Source organism: Oncorhynchus mykiss, chromosome 6, assembly GCF_057628025.1.
Source record: "Oncorhynchus mykiss isolate SJ-2025 chromosome 6, ASM5762802v1, whole genome shotgun sequence".
Classification (NCBI taxonomy): domain Eukaryota; kingdom Metazoa; phylum Chordata; class Actinopteri; order Salmoniformes; family Salmonidae; genus Oncorhynchus; species Oncorhynchus mykiss.
The window spans coordinates 23608749-23628366 of NC_143027.1; the positions used below are offsets into that span (position 1 = coordinate 23608749).

Sequence of the window (19618 nt, forward strand, 5' to 3'; positions counted from 1 at the left end):
TATTAATTACAAACATAACAGAACTAACTATTTATGTACATTTCATTTGTCCCATATTTTATTTGCTTTGTTTTAATTCGCTGCAAACTACAAGAGCTGCATTGAAGCAGCAGGAGCTATTCTGTCAGGATCCCAGTATCAGCCCAGTAACATACCTACCTGTAGTGTCTTGGGATTTACGGTGGCTTCCCTCAGATGAGATTCACTGCAAGTAGCAATAGAGTCAGTTTAGGGTTAGGGTCACTTGGTATTAAATACATGGTTTCTCCGTTCCAGCCATTATTTTGAGCCGTCCTCTCCTCAGCAGCCTCCACTGATACAGTGCCATGGGAAAGTATTCAGACCCCTTGACTTTTCCCCATTTTGTTATATTACAGCCTTATTCTACGCACAATACCCCATAATGACAAAGTGAAACCAGGTCTAGAAATGTATGCTAATTTATAACATAAAAAACAGAAATAACTTATTTACATAAGTATTCAGACCCTTTGCTATGAGACTCGAAATTGAGCTCAGGTGCAACCTGTTCCCATTGATCATCCTTGAGATGTTTCTACAGCTTGATTGGAGTCAACCTGTGGTAAATTAAATTGATTGAACATGATTTGGAAAGGCACCCACACAAGGTCCCACAGTTGACAGTGCATGTCAGAGCAAAAACCAAGAAATTAGGTAAAAGGAATTGTCCGTAGAGCTCAGAAACAGGATTGTGCCGAGGCACAAATCTGGGAAGGGGTACCAAAAATGTTTGCAGCATTGAAGGTCCCCAGGAACACAGTAGCCTCCATCATTCTTAAATGGAAGAAGTTTGGAACCACCAAGAGCTCCTAGAGCTGGCCGGACCGGCCAAACTGAGAAATTGGGGGAGATTGGCCTTGGTCAGGGAGGTGACCAAGAACACGACGGTCACTCTGACAGAGCTCCAGAGTTCTTCTGTGGAGATGGGAGAACCTTCCAGGACAACCATATATGCAGCACTCCACCAATCTGGCCTTTATGGTAGCGGCCAGACGGAAGCCACTCCTCAGTAAAATGCACATGACAGTCCGCTTGGAGTTTGCCAAAAGGCACCTAAAGGATTCTCAGACCATGACAAACAAGATTCTCTAGTCTGATGAAACGAAGATTGAACTCTTTGGCCTGAATGCCAAGAGTCACGTCTGGTGGAAACCTGGCACCATCCCTACGGTGAAGCATGGTGGTGGCAACATCATGCGGTGGGGATGTTTTTCAGCGGCAGGGACTGGGAGACTAGTCAGGATCGAGGAAAATATGAACCGAGCAAGATCCTTGATGAAAACCTGCTCAGGACCTCAGACTGGGGTGAAGGTTCACCTTCCAACAAGACAACGACCCTAAGCGCAGAGCCAAGACAACGCAGGAGTGGCTTTGGGACAAGTCCCTGAATGTCCTTGAGTGGCACTGCCAGAGCCCGGACTTGAACCCAATCGAACATCTCAGGAGAGCCTTGAAAATAGCTGTGCAGCGACACTCCCCGGCCAACCTGACAGAGCTTGAGAGAATCTGCAGAGAAGAATGGGAGAAACTCCCCAAATACAGGTGTGACAAGCTTATAGCATCATACCCAAGAAGACTTAAGGCTGTAATCACTGCCAAAGATGCTTCAACAAAGTACTGAGTAAAGGGTCTGAATACTTATGTAAATATGATATTTCAGTGTGTTATTTTTAACACACTTGCAAAAATATCTAAAAACCTGTTTTTGCTTTGTCATTGTGGTACATTGTGTGTAGATTCATGGGGGGGGGGGGGGGGGGGGTCTATTTAATCAATTTTAGAATAAGGCTGTAATGTAACAATGTGGAAAAGGTCAAGGGGTCTGAATACTTTCTGAATGCACTGTATATATGTATGCCATTTGTGTCCATGTGTCACTTTTACATCCCAAACATAAGTTACAAGTTGTTCATGCAATGGGAAGTTGGTCTGTCTTACCTCCCACATGCAAACAGTTCAGAAAACATGGCACTCTTTCTCAGTGGTGGAAAAAGGACCCAATTTTCATACTTGAGTAAAAGTAAAGATACCTTAAAAGATAATGACTTAAGTAAAAGTCACCCAGTAGAATACTACTTTAAAAAGACTAAAATACTAAGTCTAAAACTATTTGGTTTGAAATGTACTTAAGTATAAATAATTTAACATTTCTTATATTGAGCAAATCAGACAATACGATTTTTAAATGATGATTATTTATGGATAGAAAGGGGCGCAGTTCAACACTCAGACATAATTTACAAACTAAGCATTTGTGGTTAGTGAGTCTGCCAGATCAGAGGCAGTTGGGATGACTAGGTATATTCTCTTGCTAAGTGTGTGAATTAGACAATGTTCCTGTCTTGCTAAGCATTTAAAATGTAACAAGTACTTTTGGGTGTCAGGGAAAATGTAAGAAATATAAAGTACATTATTTTCTTCGGGAATGTAGTGGAGTAAATGTAAGTTGTCAAAAAATATAAATAGTAAAGTACAGATACCCCAAAAAACGACTTAAGTAGTACTTTAAAGTAGTTTCCCTTAAGTACTTTACACCACTGCTCTTTCCCCTCGATTCTCCAGACTGTTGATGAAGGGCAAAGCAGACCAGACGAGTCTTCAGTGGCTTTTCTGACAGTACAGGAACACAATTCCCGTGTGGGCATTCAGATATTTCACATAATTTTTTTCCTAAAATTAATTTGATGAGTGTAGTTATTTGGGGTTAATTGGCTTGTTTAGAGACAGAACAGTAGTAGTTTGTACCACAATATTACACATCTAATGTCAGGCTATAACGTTAATCTCTGACATTAATCTAAAATGCGATCGTAAACCTAGGTAGTTCTACAAGCCTAGCATAGTGGGCTACAACCCCCTTTCAAGTGTATGCTATTGCATATTTTTCTTAAGTGATCAATCACATTGTCTAACACAATCTGGACTAATTCCATTAATCAATACCTGAGAAACCAAGGCTGGACAGTGCAGCGCCATGGTCACCGTGCACTCGAGACACTGCTATTTTGGCTGCAGATTTTGGCTGTAGATGAACCAGTGACAGATTACTTCGATCTGATACGCAAATTTCACACAGGAAATATCTGTGATGAAAGTGTGATCTGTAGGCGACAGAAGAGAGAACTTCAGACTTGTGAATACGAAATATTTTACCTGGATTTCAGTCGCACCTTCTCGTTCCACAAATGTCAATGAAGATAGATGAATTGTGTAATTGTGTTGTGTAATTTAACGAAGGACAACTCACGGGTGGTGTGGTTTAAGATTAATTGACTTCATGATAAACCCATCGCTTACGTTTACCAAAATAATTGTACTGTGGTGCAGATGCATGCTGTGAGGTGCGCGAGTACAGACATCCTTTTGCTTGGCTTCTCCCAATAGAATAAATTACTACTGTAATACCATTTACATGTTTAACTCGATATGCATTGTTTTGCCCATTGACTGAAATGTAGTTTAAATTGACAAGTGTTTTTTCTTTATTGTCATAACCGTTTATTAGCCAGACCATGTGTAATATTCATATGTGTAAACATACTGAATTATAATTGGATGCATTTTACCGCCGTATCATACTGTGCTATGATTTTTCAACGCTGATACCGATTATTGGAGGACCAAAAAAAGCCGATGCCGATTAAAACAATTTTTTTTGTAATAATGACAATTACAACAATTCTGAATGAACACTTTTTTTAACTTAATATAATACATCAATAAAATCAATTTAGCCTCAAATAAATAATGAAACATGTTCAATTTGGTTTAAATAATGCAAAAACAAAGTGTTGGAGAAGAAAGTAAAAGTGCAATATGTGCCATGTAAGAAAGCTAACGTTTAAATTCCTTGCTCAGAACATGAGAACATGACAGCTGATGGTGCCTTTTAACATGAGTCTTCAATATTCCCAGGTAAGAAGTTTTAGGTTGTAGTTATTATAGGACTACTTCTCTCTTTACGATTTGTATTTCATATACCTTTGACTATTGGGTGTTCTTATAGGCACTTTAGTATTGCCAGTGTAACAGTATAGCTTCCATCGCTTTCCTCGCCGCTACATGGGCTTGAACCAGGAACACATCGACAACAGCCACCCTCGAAGCAGCGTTACCCATGCAAAGCAAGGGGAACAACTACTCCAAGTCTCAGAGGGAGTGATGTTTGAAACGCTATTAGCGCGCACCCTACTAACTAGCTAGACATTTCACATTGGTTACACCAGCCTAATCTCGGGAGTTGATAGGCTTGAAGTCATAAACAGCGCAATTCTTGAAGCATTGCGAAGAGCTGCTGGCAAAACGCATTAAAGTGCTGTTTGAATGAATGCTTATGAGCCTGCTGGTGCCTACCATCGCTCAGTCAGACTGCTCTATCAAATCATAGACTTAATTATAACATAATAACACACAGAAATACGAGCCTTATGTCATTAATATGGTCGAATCTGGAAACTATCATTTCGAAAACAAAACGTTTATTCTATCAGTGAAATATGGAACCGTTCCATATTTTATCTAACGGATGGCATCCCCAAGTCTAAATATTGCTGTTACATTGCACAGCCTTCAATGTTAGTGACACAATTTCACATGGTTAATATTGCCTGCTAACCTTTCTTTTAGCTAAATATGCAGGTTTAAAAATATATACTTCTGTGTATTGATTTTAAGAAAGGCATTGATGTTTATGGTTAGGTACATGGAGCAATGACAGTCCTTTTTCGCGAATGCGCACCGCACCGATTATATGCAACGCAGGACACGCTAGATGAACTAGTAATATCATCAACCATGTGTTATAACTAGTGATTATGATTGATTGATTGTTTTTTATAAGATAAGTTTAATGATAGCTAGTAACTTACCTTGGCTTCTTACTGCATTTGCGTAACAGGCAGGCTCCTCGTGAGGCAGGTGGTTAGAGCGTTGGACTAGTTAACAGTAAGGTTGCAAGATTGAATCCCTGAGCTGACAAGGTAAAAATCTGTTGTTCTGCCCTTGAACAAGACAGTTAATCCACCGTTCCTAGGCCGTCACTGAAAATAAGAATGTGTTCTTAACTGACTTGCCTCGTTAAATAAAGTTGTAAAAAATAATATATATTTTTTAATCTGCAATATCGGAGTCCAAAAATACCGATTTCCGATTATGAAAACTTGAAATCGGCCCGAATTAATCGGCCATTCCGATTAATCGGTCGACCTCTAGTTAAGACCACCCAGATGGTTAGGTCATGGTCAGTTGATCATGGTTGGAGATAAGTGAACATGCAAGTTGTAGCTAGCTAATAAAGAGCTACGTTAAGAAATATCCTGTAGTACTGCATTTTATTATTATTTTGTACAAAGTGTGCCAAACAAGACACCATGGACAAGAAAGTGTCACAAACTCAGCACAGATGCACAGTATTTGCTAGTTGTTGGTTTCTGATGATAGTGTGGTCCAGGTGGAGTTTTTCTGCACCACGTTTCTCACACCAACTGTCAGAAGTTGTAAAGCCTAGCAAGACAAGGTTGTTATTTTGATCTGGTAGACTTTCGGCTGAGAGAGGAAACCCCCACCTGTAACTTGAAAACAAGAGAAACAGATACATAAGAATACATAAGAAACAAGATAACGCTACGGTGGTCACATTGTAAAGGACTTTACTCCTTTATGAACCGCTTTTGGTTAATGCAACAACAAAATGACACTGACACATCACCCATAGTCTCACAAATTTAATAAATTGCATTTCAATAAAGGAAAACCCAAAACAATTTTCCAATAAACATATGTGATAATATACACTATTTACATCTTTACAAATGTATTTCTTTCTTACAAAACACAACACGGATAAGTTAATATATTCAAGCATTTTCTGAAGTGCACAGAACCACATACACGTTGGGGTATTATGTATATAAAAAATATATTTTGCATCACAACATTAAAGACAATGTTTAATTTTGCAAAGGGTTATTGCACAAGTTATGTAGTTAAGACATCCGATCCACTTCCTTCACATATCAATAATAAAAGTTGACATGTTGCCCACCAAGAGATAAATGCAGCTTCATAGACTTGAGGACATTCGAGACAACATGGAGATGGGGTTATGGAGCATCACAAGGTAAAATGTGATGGTGTGTACAATACTGGCTTGTGTCATCTTTATCTGTAGGAGAGAGCAATGAATGGAGAGTGTAATAGGTGGACTCCATTGTGTTCACAAGACACCTCCACTCCCCCCCTGTCACAATTCAGGGCCAGGGCCAGGCCCAGCTCCATGGCCATCAGCAGGGGGCCCACCCCCTCCCCTAACAGATCAGCATTGGTGTCCTGCAGAGACCATGGAGCTACTGGCCTTTCTCGTGGACCCCCGCTTGAAAGCTCCCCCACTTTCCGCATGTCAACCAGACTTGGCTCCCCTCTGACACCACCAGCTGCCTCTTGAAGACCTTGGAATAGGAACAGCAGATCCACTCGAAGCTCCAGGACATTCTCCCTTGACCCAAAACTGTATCTGTGGAATAAAAGGTTAAGACAGGACCCACAGTACTTTAGCCTAAGAATTAGATATGGAATAAAGTTATATAAAAAGTTGAGGTATGACAGCTAAGTGAGTGTGCCATCATGTCAACCAGGACTCTTACCGTGTGGGAAGCTTGCGTTTTGCCATGTATGGAAGAACAGGCTCTATGTTCAGGTGTTGAGGATTCAACACATAGAGATGAATCTCAGCTCTCATGACTGTCACTGACAGAACATCCTGACTGAGAAGGAACTCCAAATCTGTATCTAGGGTGGGAAAGATCAACAAAATACTGTAAGGCCTAAATGAAATAAGCACTACTGAGAATGTGACAGTGGCCCCATTCCTGAGTAGAATAATTTATATATATTCTATAAAACCAAGTCTAAGGGCACTTTAAAATGGAGATTCTCTACAGTAGGCCTAGATACACATTTAGTCCAAGAGTAGACTTAATAAATTGCTAAGAAGCTACTTCAAATGACTGGATTTAGATTCTTACCTCCACTGATACTGCCCTGAATCCCTTTGACGCCTCGGCAATGAAAACCTAACTGGCAGCAATGATAGACGCGTCTGACAAAATGAAATAGTGGTTGCTCAGGAAAGACTGTGCGCCGTAAACCTCCTTGGGCCATTGAACGCACCCGGAGACGATGTAGCAGTGCCAATTCCATCGGGTACGCGCTGGTTTCCATCCAAGGCGCTGACAACATTGCGCAATGTTGCCGCTGCGTCTCATCGCTCTCCCGTCGCCATCGTCTCAAGATATCTGTGGGTAAAGTATTGGGACCATCCTGAAAAGCGGAGGACTTTGACAGTATCTCCTGCACCGCGCGACACTGTACTCCAATGAAATTAGTAGACACAGATAAGAACATTAAGGCAATCCAAGAGCATGTGGTAGAAGCCATGGTGATGGGTCCGTAGTTGTACCAGCTCCGTCCAGTGGTGCGGTGTATCTGAAAAAGACCGCTTATCTGCGTGGTTTATAGGGTATGCCCCTCCACTGACAATGGGGCATTCTGCCACTTAGAATTTTAATTCTGTTTCTCCACCCCCCTGTTTTGTTCGTGCCCCTAACTACCCATCTGCACCCCACTGACCCATAAAATGAGTTTGCATAATAAGGCACTCCGAAAACACCGACTCCAGTCATTCAAATTCAGCTACCGCGTATCTAATGACCCTAATTACACTATATTTGGACCATCAAGAAAGGTCTCATTTGATAGTCTCGAAAACCCAACCATAGGCAACAGTGATTACGGCTTAGGGTTGGGTTTTCGAGACTACTTATTTCCAGGACACTAGGAACAGAAACCGATGTTACTTTCTATTTTGATATATTTACGTACGTAGACAGTCCAGCTATCTTACATTTCATGAAAACGTACATTTAGGCATTGTTCGTCCCCTTCACCCAAAGCAATATAATTACCATGATAACAGTGTTCGTACTTTAGGGTTTGTAAAGTACTGTGGGCGCCGTATTTATGCTTAGCTTGAGCTGTGTGCCTGTTGCTACAGTACTACTATCGTTATGGCACTATAGGGACCACGATGGCCCCTGTAGTTTAGAGTACAATGTGCAGCTCATTTAGACAAGACAAGGTCCATACATCGGTGTTAATTTAGAGTGGATATGTTTAAATAATCATATTTGAATGAATGTATTTGCAATGCTTGGAAGGAAAATGCTTGCCTTATGACCAAGGCATTTTTTGTGTGTTAAGAATCAGCCATTCATTATTTTTGTTGTTGTTACAAACATAGTCAATCTTTGTAAAGAACCTTACGGAATATTATTGGCAAATGATTCATGTGCCCCATTAATCAGAGAGTATCACATTTAGTGTATTCAATGGCTTTTGGCTTGATTTCAGAGGTGGTCAAAATCAACTCTACAATGAAAACCCAAGAGTACATTCTCAGGACAGAATATTACACAAACAATATGACATGATATCTGTAATTATATACAATACGTTTTTCCTACATACGGTATGTCATTAGGTACAACATAATAACTCTTTTTGTAAATACATTGTGGGTGGTGGTGAAGGATTCACGGGTAGCTGATTATCTTTATCCAAATGAAAAGGATTACAGTGATTAGGAAACCCGGCAGCCATGGTGTCTTCATGATGTTTGTACATTGAATATTTGTTACACAACATCTCTCTCTATAAGCTCATATTTCATGTGGTGTGTTGGTTTGGAATTTCATTATATATTGTGCAAAATGCCTTTGCAGTGTTGACAGAGATCATGGTCCTCTGCACATCAATACAAAACAGTATAGGACTTGACCAAGGTTCTTGTAAATCGTTTAACTTCCTAAAACTCTTTACACAGTGTTTATCTTAGAAAAATGTTCAGTGTAAGTTCATTGTTTGAAATGAATTTAGAGAGAAGCATATTCAGAGAAGTGACTGAGTAGACAGTGGTTCTGGTGGAACTCCTTGTCACAGTCAGTCAGAGCAGGTTAACCCTGTGCTTCAGTAACCTGTGTCGGGCCTTGCTAGGCAGAGAGAAAGCATTGTCCTGGTGGTCGGGAATGCCAGAGTTTCTCACCGCTCTGCCTTGCTGCAGGAAGTACGTCTCCTGGGCCACACTGCGGGTCCCGTACACAGCTGCACCCGCACTCCTGTATTACGTAAGACACATTACAACTCAATGGGAACAGGGATTTATCTTAAGATAATACAAACTGCATAACGATGGCCTGTTCCCCCTCCCCCATCATCTGACTTGAGGAGGAGTAATGCATGTTGAGAGAGCCCCCTGCCAGTCATACTGACCTGACAATAGCCTCCTGCAGAGCTTCAGTGTGAGAGAAATGCGAGTGGAGCAGCGATGTGGCTCTCACAAAAGAACGGTCCTGGGCTCCCCCTGGCCTACCAGACAGGTTGCCTGCAGGGACACAGCATAGGCACTCATTACAAATACCACACAAACATGGATGATCCTGAAAGTAAAAGACAGAGGTGGTATATACACTATACTGCATCTTACTAACTTAAATCAACACTAAGTACTACAAATGCCCCAAGATTCCACAATCAGCTGAAACACATTTTCACAAGGCACCACAGCCCCACAAAATGTCCCAAAACATCCCAATCAGCTACTGCAAAGCACTGAGTTTACTACTCACTCCAGCAGTAAGGTCAACGCTGGGAGATAGAGTTCCACAAATATCATAAGCAACAGACAAATAGAGAGAGGAAAAAAGGTCAAAGTCAGATAGGACAGCTAGAAAAAAAATAGAGCTATGGAATATACCGTGGTTTGACAACATTTCAGAGAGCTCTGAGAATATTAGAGCCTCACTTGTGAGCATGTTCTGTATACAGTCAGTGTGTAGTGTCCCTAAGGGCCAGAGGCCCCCGGAGCAGTAGTCCTCAGATGTGCTTCCAGTCCCTTCGAAGATGCCAGGCTTCTGAGATACTGGGGATAAACCACAGGGGGATAGCTGATTTAATGGTTTGACAAAATATCAAACTGATGTAATAACATGTAGGGCAATAGTGGAGATATTCTATTTAATTTTCTAACAGTTGAACATGTGGTTGTCCAGACAAGGGAATCTCTTGTGGAACACTCATACATAAACAAACATTCATATCCCTCCCATATACCCCAACAGTTCCTCACCACTTCCTCTGTGGCTGCAGTGTCGCTTTGGAATTGTCTCTCTACCAGTAGGGCCAGTACCAGCCCTCTCACCCTGTGCTGGTACAGTGCCGTGGGGAGCAAAGGGGCATCTGTAGAGTTCTCACAGGGAAGGGGGAGGCAGGGGGCAAGCAACCTGCTGGACTTAACTCCCCTGTCGTTCCTTCACCCTAAACGCCTTATCTCCGGGATTCCCCATCCTCTGACTGCCAGGCTCTCGAGACTCCTCACCGCTGAACCTGTGGGCTGCAGAATTTTCTCCAAAGTGTTTCTACAGTGGAGGATGGAGGTGGGTTTCTTCCTGAGGGGGGTGAAGTACCTGGATGCTCTGTACACAGAAGAGGAGCGCAGATACTGTAGTTCAGTGGCGGTCAGGAACACAGTGGTGGTCTCTGCGCTAAATAGAAGAGTTCTGCCAGAAGAGCTGGAGGAACTCAGTCCATCGGGTCTCTGGTCCTAAGGCAAAGTATAAGCAAAAATGTATGTCAAGGCCTGTTACTTAAACTGCTGACTTTGTAAAACAATCTAAAGCATAGCTTTTGTATTCAGATAGTGATGCATAATACAACAACACAACTTAGAAGGAACCTCAACAAATTAAGATGATCACAAGATGATTTGCTAAAATCTCAAAGGAGAGAAGCACCTAAATTATCAGCCACTGTTATCTGGTTGTACGTTTCAGTTTCATGGACCATGACTTTCACAGTGAGATTATGGGGCATCTGTGTGCTGTCAACCCTGTGGAGCAAAGACTTGTTTTTTGAGACATATATATACAGTTAGTGTCTGATTCTAATCTGTGGTTAACTATTCCAGTCCTTTGGTGCTGCAAAGGTCAGACAGTTTACCTCCCTGGATAAATAACCAGCTAACACTAGAGGGCAGTGCTGACAGGCCTGCAGAATTAGGGCAGCCGTGAGTAGGAGAAGTGGGTCAATCTGAGAATCAAAATGTCACATATGAAACAAGGAAATAATTGCCAGGCTAGGCCAGAAGTTAATGAACATAAAAGATTAATGAAATAGGTATCGATATATCAAAAAACTCCTTATTACTTACATGTGTAGAGTCAATGGTGCTCAAGCAACTGAAGATGTGGTGGGGTTCAGTGGAGCCTCCTTGTAAGTGATAGAGGTACTGTGCCCATCGAACTGCAAAATCTTCCTGACTGTAGATCTAAATGCAAGGCAAATCAGAGGGAGACATATTTAGCATTAGCAAAAAAATAATCCTTGATTTACACACAATGTGAAATTAAGACTTTTTTAAACTGCATTGTTGGTTAAGCGCTTGTAAGTAAGCATTTCACTAAGGTCTACATCTGTTGTATTCAGCGCATGTGACATTCAATTTGATTTGACATGGATATGACAGATTGCTGTACACAGCTAAGGTAAGTGTTAGAGATGACTGTACCTGGTAACTCTGCCGGATAGGGCCGTTATAAAAACTAAAGTGATTTATAAGCTGATCGAGGTCGTCACAGATACTGATGTCTGGTATTTCCACTTAACAGCTTAAGGCCTGAGAGAGAGCAGCATAGAGAGTAATTATGACTACACAGGGGATGGAGAGACAAAAACATCACTAAACAACCCTGTGGCATTTTAACAACCCTGTGGCATTTAGTGGACGAGCATTCTCATTACAATGGTCTATACATCCGAGATGTGGGTGAATGTATCAATAAGACCATTGCACTTTATCTGGAAGCGTTTCCTCAAACATTTGAAGATGTCTTATGGGCCGTCATATAGGTATGGTATCATAAAAACAGGGATCATTCTTGGTACGCAGTTAGTATCAATCTCGCCTAGGGAACACATCTTCTCTGATGTCCCTACCTCTTCAGGATAGAAGTAGCAGATTCCAGCTCTTGTTGGGTCACCCTCGACCCATCACACAGGAAGTTAATGCATTTGCAAATCACCAAGAAATCAGTGTAAAATTACATAACACCATACCAATACTACTAATAGAAAAGTAGGGACTATAGAATGGCTGACTAAGGACAGAAGCCCAATGAAATACAGGAGAATAGAACCTCAGATCAGGTGACAGTCCCACCTTGAGTTAGGCAGTGATCTCAGCCATAGCTGTCAGTGGGTTGTACTGGTTCGCTCAAAGGCTGCCCACATTTATCCCTCTCCATCCATACATTTATAAAGGACAGATTAATAATACGAGTGGATTCAGTCGAATTTGAGTTAGATCCCAGGTAAAATGCATAGGTAGACATACTGTTTATGTTGATATGCCATGCATTCACTATTGAACCAACTGTTGCCGGCAATTGGAGACTGCTTGATAATAACTGATCAGAATTGCCCAAAAGTATTACTGGAAAACATTTCACTTTGCAGATTGTGCCATGTCAAGCAAGCTAACAGCTGGCTGACATTTAGCTTATCCAACAATCTTGTTCCAAATGAAGTTCACTCTTCCTGTTTTTCAAGGAAACACATTTAAAGTCAACTCAGCAGAAAACTTTTAAATTTCATAAACCTTCTTTGCAAGACTGTTTCAGACAATTTTACAACTGAATTGAAAACAGATTTACTCACAGGTCGTCAGTTACCACAGCCATGATCATGGCTAAACCCCACCTATTTCTACAATCTCTTAATCTCCTTTCAAGCCCAACCACACTGCTAACCTTATGCCTCACCTTTAATACAAATGTAATTTGTTTTACATTTTCAGGATAGACAATCTACTTTGTGGCTGTGGTAACTAGTGACAACCCCTACTGGTTTGCAAGAGTAATGCAAGTCACAAGTTAGTCATGTGAAAGTACAGGTGTAATTGAAGTCAAACAGTGTCCTTCTGAAACATGATGTTCTAAACCCCTTTCGTTATTCTTTAACTTATTTAGAGAAAAACAAAACCATAGTGTCAATTTGAGAGTTAAAAATAACACAACGTATTTTGGTAATAATTATTTATTTTTATTTAAATTAAGCAGAAATGGTGTTAAATGGTCCAGAAAAACATAACTAAGATTTTGGGTACCTTGTGGCAGGTGCACAGAGGTAGACATAATAGAATAGAGAAGAGTAAACAGTTTGGGGAGTGTGGTCCAGTAACAGTAATGAATTGAAGAAAGAGACTGGTCCCAGTGTGTGAGGTGGTCTGAGGGAGAGATCACTCGTCACGTCCCTCATAGCCATCAGGGAGGGCATTCACTTCAGGGTTGTGGAACAGGCTCTTGTTGCCATCTCCCCAAGGGAAACGCTGGTGAGAGAAGAATCAAGTTAACATGATGACAAAGTAAATTAACAGGGGGCAGATTCAAATGTAAATACTCAAGGCAAAATTAGACAATGCTAAAAAGTATATAATCAAAGAAATGTGTTTCGCAACAATAACTACTTAGGATCTTGCCATAATTTATCACACCTTGCTGCGAATGCGAAGATGGCTGTAAGGGACAAACTCTGGCTCCACATGGTGCGCAGCATGGTGCTGCATTTTCAGGTACATGTTCAACATGCACACTGCAACTCCCGGAAGGGCAACCACAAAGGAGAGGATCTTCCATGTTCTGGCTGGAGAAGAAAACAAAAATATACATTGTTTGACAAGTAACAAAGGCTTAATTTACACTTAAGCCAGTTATAGTACATTTAACCTTTATGTTCTGTTCAAATACATTGCGATGTGACAGACATGTTGAAAACAGCTAATTTGGGGTCACTGGAATATTAAATCTGTAACTTGACTTTCCTTTGAATGCTGAGATCCTAAGCATCTCAATCTCTGCACATGTCAATGTCAAAGGCAACAGGTGCATGATTGGAAATGGAAACTCACCAGTACACAAGAGCCTCTAATTTAGCTAATCCAATCACATACTTTTTTACAAATATAAACCATGATCATGCATGCTCTGCCCCTGAACAAAGCAGTTAACCCACTATTCCTAGGCCGTCATCGCAAATAAGAATGTGTTCTTAACTGACTTGCCTAGTTAAATAAAGGTTAAATAAAATAAAAAAAGGTTTAGTAGAGTATTTAACCACATTTGAACTACTGCACACAGTTGAGTGCCACAGCACTTAATCTTTTAGATTTAACATTTTGCTGACCTGGGAGAACAGATGAAGAATTAAGCAAGTTACTGTTGGTAAAGAGGTTATTGGATGAATTAGGTGTCATGCTACGTTGACAAAGTCCTGCAGTACTGGCAGCACTCCAGGTACAGGTTTCCTACCCCCCATGGTCATGGAGGGCAAACAGGAGAGCTACCCCTGAAGGCCTCAGTTATGGTCGAAATGAGTAAACGCCTTTAACTCACTAACTGATCTCCATGACATTGACATTGTTAATCACAATTGTGAAACTGATCTAATAATTGGTTTCTTCATTGCCTTCACATACTGCGCTAACGTTGGCTAGCTACATCTGAGATGGGACATTCAAAACACAACCTAGACAGATGTTTGGTAGGTTTGAAAGCTAGCAATAGGGTGTACAGTTATCTAGCTAACTAGCGTTAAATATCTAGTTATTTAAAAGTAAAAAAAACATTAACTACCGTAGTTAACATTTAATTCAACGGGGAGTCATGTTGAGGCCAAGGTCTCTTCTGCAAATTAACTCGTTAGCTAACTAGTCAAACATTGTGTTAATCCAGCCACCTGGTTAGGATAGAATGGTGATTTAGCAATTGACAACGAGTCCCGTGTAGCTAGGTATGTGGTCGATTTCTTTAACCTAGCTAGTTAACGTTATCGAATACAGCAGCTTGTATGCTGCCTCGCGCTAACGTTAGCTAGCAAGGTCACGGAGGTACCACGTCCTCCAAGAATATGCTATGGTTTTGTCATTCGTAAATCGTGTCCTTTGAGCAATGTTTGTGTGGCATTACCTGTTTGCTCTGCATGACCATGGGCCGCTGTGGCAGAGAGTTGACGAGTCTGGATCAATGAGGAACGCAGGAGGGTTTGAGAAATTCGTCCGAAAGCCGCCATTTTCTCTGTCTTTCTGACTCGATCAGCAAATTAACGGAAGTGATGTAGGGGAAACGTGCTCTGCTTAAATCAACAACCAGGCCACCTAGAACGGTCATCTGAAAAGAGAGGTAAAACACAATACAATACGAGTGAAATACTTTTCTTTCCAAAAAATGTCAATGAAGTATGCAAAAATGAAGCTTTTTTTGTATTGGAATGGGGTGGGCGTACCCCAACAACATGGTGATGTGGGCTTATACCGGTCATTAAAAATATGAACGCAAGTAGACCGCTGATTGGCCCGCTCATCCTCCTCAGGGTGATGACATCATCCTAGCATTTTTTTATTTTATATTATTATTATTTATTTTTTAAATTAATAATAAATCAATGCATAAAGCACATGAGGGAACACAAGCATACATAGATTACAAACAATAGACAATCGAGCTAGGGGGTACAATATCACATTACAATTACACAAGGACCTTAAGGGACATGCATATACTTACAATTCTAACAGCTTTTTTTGTTAGTAGAGCATTTAACTGTCTTAAAATACAGTTCCATTTCTTTTTGTAGGGTAAGAAAATGTGGTTGTCTGTTTGTAAATTTACATTTGTGTATATGAAATTTGGCCAAAAGAATAATGAAATTAATTACATAAAAATGATTCCGCTTATTTCTATTGTATGTAAGGAATCCAAACAGTACATCTCTCCACAATAGTGTAAAATCTTCATAAATGTGTTCAATTATAAACCTACTGATGTCTTGCCACAGTTTTCTTACATGCATACAATGCCAAAAAAGATGCACAACTGTTTCTGGGTGGTCATTACAAAAGGAGCAATTTGAGTTGATGTTTTCCTTAAACTTCTTCATATAGTGGTTGGCAGGATAATATTTATGAATAATTTTAAAGGAAACTTCCTTAATTTTGTTAACAAGTAGGTATGTGTGTGGCAACATCCAAACTTTTTTCCAACAGATATTATCAATATCTGAAACAAGGATCGTATCGCTCTGTTGTTGAATGGACCAAAAGAGAAACAAATCTTTCCTACTGATGAGTCAACAGGGTCAACAGAAGGTAGGCTCTGAGGGTCAGGTCTTGACATGTTCCTGAATAACATAGCAACACCTGAGGGAATGGCATCTAAAACAATTGCAAAATCTTTAGGTGTTACAGGGACCTTGTAAAGTGATAAGAATTCTTTATAACTGAGTAAAAGACCCTCTGCATTTACCAGTTGGCTCACCAATAGGATATTATTTCGGAACCAATATTCTAAAAACAGAGAGGTATTTTTATACAATATATCCCGATTATTCCATATATAATATCTGTGTGGAGAAAAATTGTGTTTATAAATTAAGGACCATGACAAGACAACCTGCCGATGAAAAGCAGAAAGTTTCACAGGAACTTTGTCAATATTATAATTGCAAAACAACATGAAGTTAAGGCCACCAAAAGTAGAGAAGACATGATGAGGAATAAAATTCCAGATAGAAGTGGGTCTTCTTAGGAATTGTTTTATCCAATTGATCTTAAAAGTATTATTTAAAGTAGTAAAGTCCAGAAAATTCAGTCCACCATTCTCATAAGTGTTCATTACAACAGTTTTCCTAATGTAATGGGTACGGTTTCTCCAAAGAAAGTTGAAAAGCATCTGGTCTATCTCCTTGCTTATTTTACGGTCAAGATATAAAGATAGAGCACCATATGTTAGTCTAGAGATACCTTCAGCCTTGGTTATTAGGACTCTACCTTTTAAAGATAAGTCCCTCTGTAGCCATTGATTTAGTTTCTTCTGGGTTTTTTTAATAAGAGGGTTAACATTTAGTAAGCCTCTAGACTTCTGATCCTTTGTAATGGTTATGCCTAAATATGTAAGTTCTTCTTTTACTGGAATACCATAATATGAAGGTGTCACACAATCTTTGACAGCCATGAGTTCACATTTCTTAATGTTAAGATATAGACCAGACGCTTTGGAAAAGGATTGTATCACATTGATCGATATGGGAATTTGGTTATCGTCTTTCAGAAAAAGTGTAGTATCGTCAGCCAGCTGGCTTATAATACTTTCTTTACCAGCTATGGAAATACCTTGTACAGGACTATTATTTAAAGAATTTGCAAGAAGTTGGGTGATTAATAAAAACAGGTACGGAGAGATAGGACAACCTTGCCTAATTCCTCTCTTTAACTCAAATCTAGGTGAGGTGCCATATTTCAATTTGATAGAGCTGTTACCATTTGCATAGAGAGTCTTAATAGCCTTACAGAAAAAATCCCCAAAGCCAAGTCTCTCAAGGGAGTGGAAGAGAAACTGATGCTCTACTGTGTCAAATGCTTTATAAAAATCTAAAAATAATATGAAGCTATCCTCAGTTTATTAGGTCTGAGTAGTCAAGTACGTCTAATACTAGTCTGACATTGTTAGAAATATGTCTGTTCCTCATGAAGCCAGACTGTGTTTCATCAATGATTGCATCCAGGACTTCTTTAATTATTTTTGCAAGTAGTGAGGCTAATATCTTATAGTCATTATTAAGAAGACAAATTGGACGCCAGTTATCGACGAGCAGCACTTCTTTTTGGGGTTTAGGTATCAGTGTTATTAACCCCTGACTCATTGTAGGAGGGAGAACATTGTTTTTAATACTCTCTAAAAAGACTTCAAATAGGAAGGGAGCTACTTGTTCAGAAAATAATTTGTAAAATTCTGATGTAATTCCATCAACACCTGGTGATTTATTGTTCTTTAGATGTTTGATAGACTCTATAATCTCTTCAACTTTGATGGGTTCATCACACTGTTTAGATTCTATATCACTGATAGAGTGAACATTATTCAGTGAGTTAAAACACATATCTGTGGATTCCTGACAGTACGTAGAGCTATACAATTTTCTGTAAAAATTGCTGCAGTATTTAGCGATTAATTTTTGGTCATCTGTAACAACACCATCAATGTTTAACTTATGGATAGTGTTATTTTTAGAGTGAAATTTCTCAAGTCTAAAGAAATAGGATGAATTCTGTTCTCCCTCCTCAATCCATTTTTTCCTAGATCTAATAAAGGCTCCTTCTGCTTTTAATTTATATATATTATCCAGTTTATTTTGTAACTCAATGAGTTCCATCTTCTCCTCCCCCAAGAGGTCAGCTGGGGACCTCTGAGAAAGGGATGTTATCTTAATGATCACCTTTTCCTCCTCAGCTCTTCTGGTCTTAGCAAGATTACTACCATATTTTCTAAGGTATTTGGACACCTCAAATTTAAAGAGCTCCCAGTTCTTGCAATAATATTTTTCTTCACAAGCCCTTTCCCAAAAGTGTGAGAGCAGATCTTTAACCTCAAATGTAACTATATCATTATTTAATAATGAGCTATTTAGCTTCCAGTAGGATGCTCTACCAAGGTTCGTATCAGAGGTAAATATTTTGATATCAATGTAAATAGCCTTATGGTCTGTGAGGGGAGTAGTACAAATATTTGTAGTAACACACTCACTATCAATACATTTGGATATAAGCCAAAAATCTATTCTGGATTGTCTGGAGCCTGTTTTGTTACTCCAAGTGAATGATCTGTCAGCCGGAAACCTCTCTCTCCATATATCAGTAAGATCAAACTTTTCCATAAAAAGTATTAAACCCACATTCTGATTGGTTGGCCTACCTGGGGGCCATCCATCAGTTGAATTATCTATAGTAATGTTAAAGTCCCCTCCTATCAATAATAACAAATTGGGAAATTTAGATAACCAATTAAGTATATGTTTCTCTATAGATTCAAGCAACTCATCATTCTCATGTTTGGTGTTGTACCCGTAGAAGTTTACAGTAATGAGTGTAATGTCATTGTAACTGATCACAAGACAAATAAAGTGACCAAAGGGTTCACATTCCGAGTGTAGAATATTACCACCAAAGCTATTGTTCATTGTAGTGACACCAGCGGAGCGTTCAGATCCATGGGAAAGCCAAATATCGTTGCCCCACTGTGACCTCCAGAAGTTGGCATCAGCCAAAATTGAGTGAAACTCTTGAAAAAAGCAAAAACCTGTTCGAAATTGTTTAGCAAATAAAAATAAGGCCTTGCGCTTCACACTGTTTCGTAACCCCCTAGCATTAAGATAAACTATAGACAAAGACAAAACAACAAAGATTATATAAAAGTATAAACTGTAGTAGGATGAGTCAAAGACGTAGGAGCAGTGAACGTAAACGATAAGGAACCGAGATCTGCACCATTTAAGTCAATTTAAAGTCAAAATAGCTTATTCCATAACCTTTGAAATTTAACTCAACTGGAAATTATGTTCAAGACCAAACCAAGGGTTCTTGTAGTAAGAGAGACTAAAAACCCTCTTTAGTGTAATCAGGAACTATTCTGAGAAATAAAACAACAAATAATAATTTAAG

General features: G+C 39.7%; 2 protein-coding genes and 1 pseudogene across 3 annotated transcripts; all 3 read right to left on the bottom strand.

Annotated features, from left to right (window-relative positions):
* Nucleotides 1–5729: 5729 nt before the first annotated feature.
* LOC149982809 (uncharacterized) lies at nucleotides 5730–7586 on the bottom strand. Its single transcript, XM_090237289.1, has 3 exons — nucleotides 7044–7586; nucleotides 6663–6807; nucleotides 5730–6532 (listed from the first exon to the last, which is right to left on the bottom strand). The coding sequence occupies exons 1-3, from the start codon at nucleotides 7453–7455 to the stop codon at nucleotides 6181–6183; spliced, it is 909 nt and encodes a 302-aa protein (XP_090093415.1). The 5' UTR covers nucleotides 7456–7586; the 3' UTR covers nucleotides 5730–6180.
* A 790-nt stretch (nucleotides 7587–8376) lies between these two features.
* Nucleotides 8377–12809, bottom strand: LOC110525180 (BLOC-3 complex member HPS4-like; annotated as a pseudogene). Its single transcript, XR_016496967.1, has 5 exons — nucleotides 12801–12809; nucleotides 10202–10490; nucleotides 9878–9994; nucleotides 9346–9457; nucleotides 8377–9191 (listed from the first exon to the last, which is right to left on the bottom strand). The product of XR_016496967.1 is annotated as a BLOC-3 complex member HPS4-like (transcript).
* A 339-nt stretch (nucleotides 12810–13148) lies between these two features.
* On the bottom strand, nucleotides 13149–15208 carry LOC110525543 (cytochrome c oxidase subunit 6A, mitochondrial). Its single transcript, XM_021605738.3, has 3 exons — nucleotides 15093–15208; nucleotides 13622–13770; nucleotides 13149–13456 (listed from the first exon to the last, which is right to left on the bottom strand). The coding sequence occupies exons 1-3, from the start codon at nucleotides 15193–15195 to the stop codon at nucleotides 13367–13369; spliced, it is 342 nt and encodes a 113-aa protein (XP_021461413.1). The 5' UTR covers nucleotides 15196–15208; the 3' UTR covers nucleotides 13149–13366.
* Between the last annotated feature and the right edge of the window lie 4410 nt (nucleotides 15209–19618).

What these genes read in the sequence shown, in the direction of transcription:
- LOC110525543 (XM_021605738.3), bottom strand. Translation starts at nt 15,195, where the DNA reads ATGGCGGCTTTCGGACGAATTTCTCAAACCCTCCTGCGTTCCTCATTG. An exon ending in TGGTCATGCAGAGCAAACAG is followed by an intron (nt 13,771 to 15,092) that starts GTAATGCCACAC and finishes TTTCTTCTCCAG; the next exon opens with CCAGAACATGGAAGATCCTC. An exon ending in ATCTTCGCATTCGCAGCAAG is followed by an intron (nt 13,457 to 13,621) that starts GTGTGATAAATT and finishes TTCTCTCACCAG; the next exon opens with CGTTTCCCTTGGGGAGATGG.
- LOC149982809 (XM_090237289.1), bottom strand. Translation starts at nt 7,455, where the DNA reads ATGGCTTCTACCACATGCTCTTGGATTGCCTTAATGTTCTTATCTGTG. An exon ending in TCAGGGCAGTATCAGTGGAG is followed by an intron (nt 6,808 to 7,043) that starts GTAAGAATCTAA and finishes TTCCCACCCTAG; the next exon opens with ATACAGATTTGGAGTTCCTT. An exon ending in AAACGCAAGCTTCCCACACG is followed by an intron (nt 6,533 to 6,662) that starts GTAAGAGTCCTG and finishes TTTATTCCACAG; the next exon opens with ATACAGTTTTGGGTCAAGGG.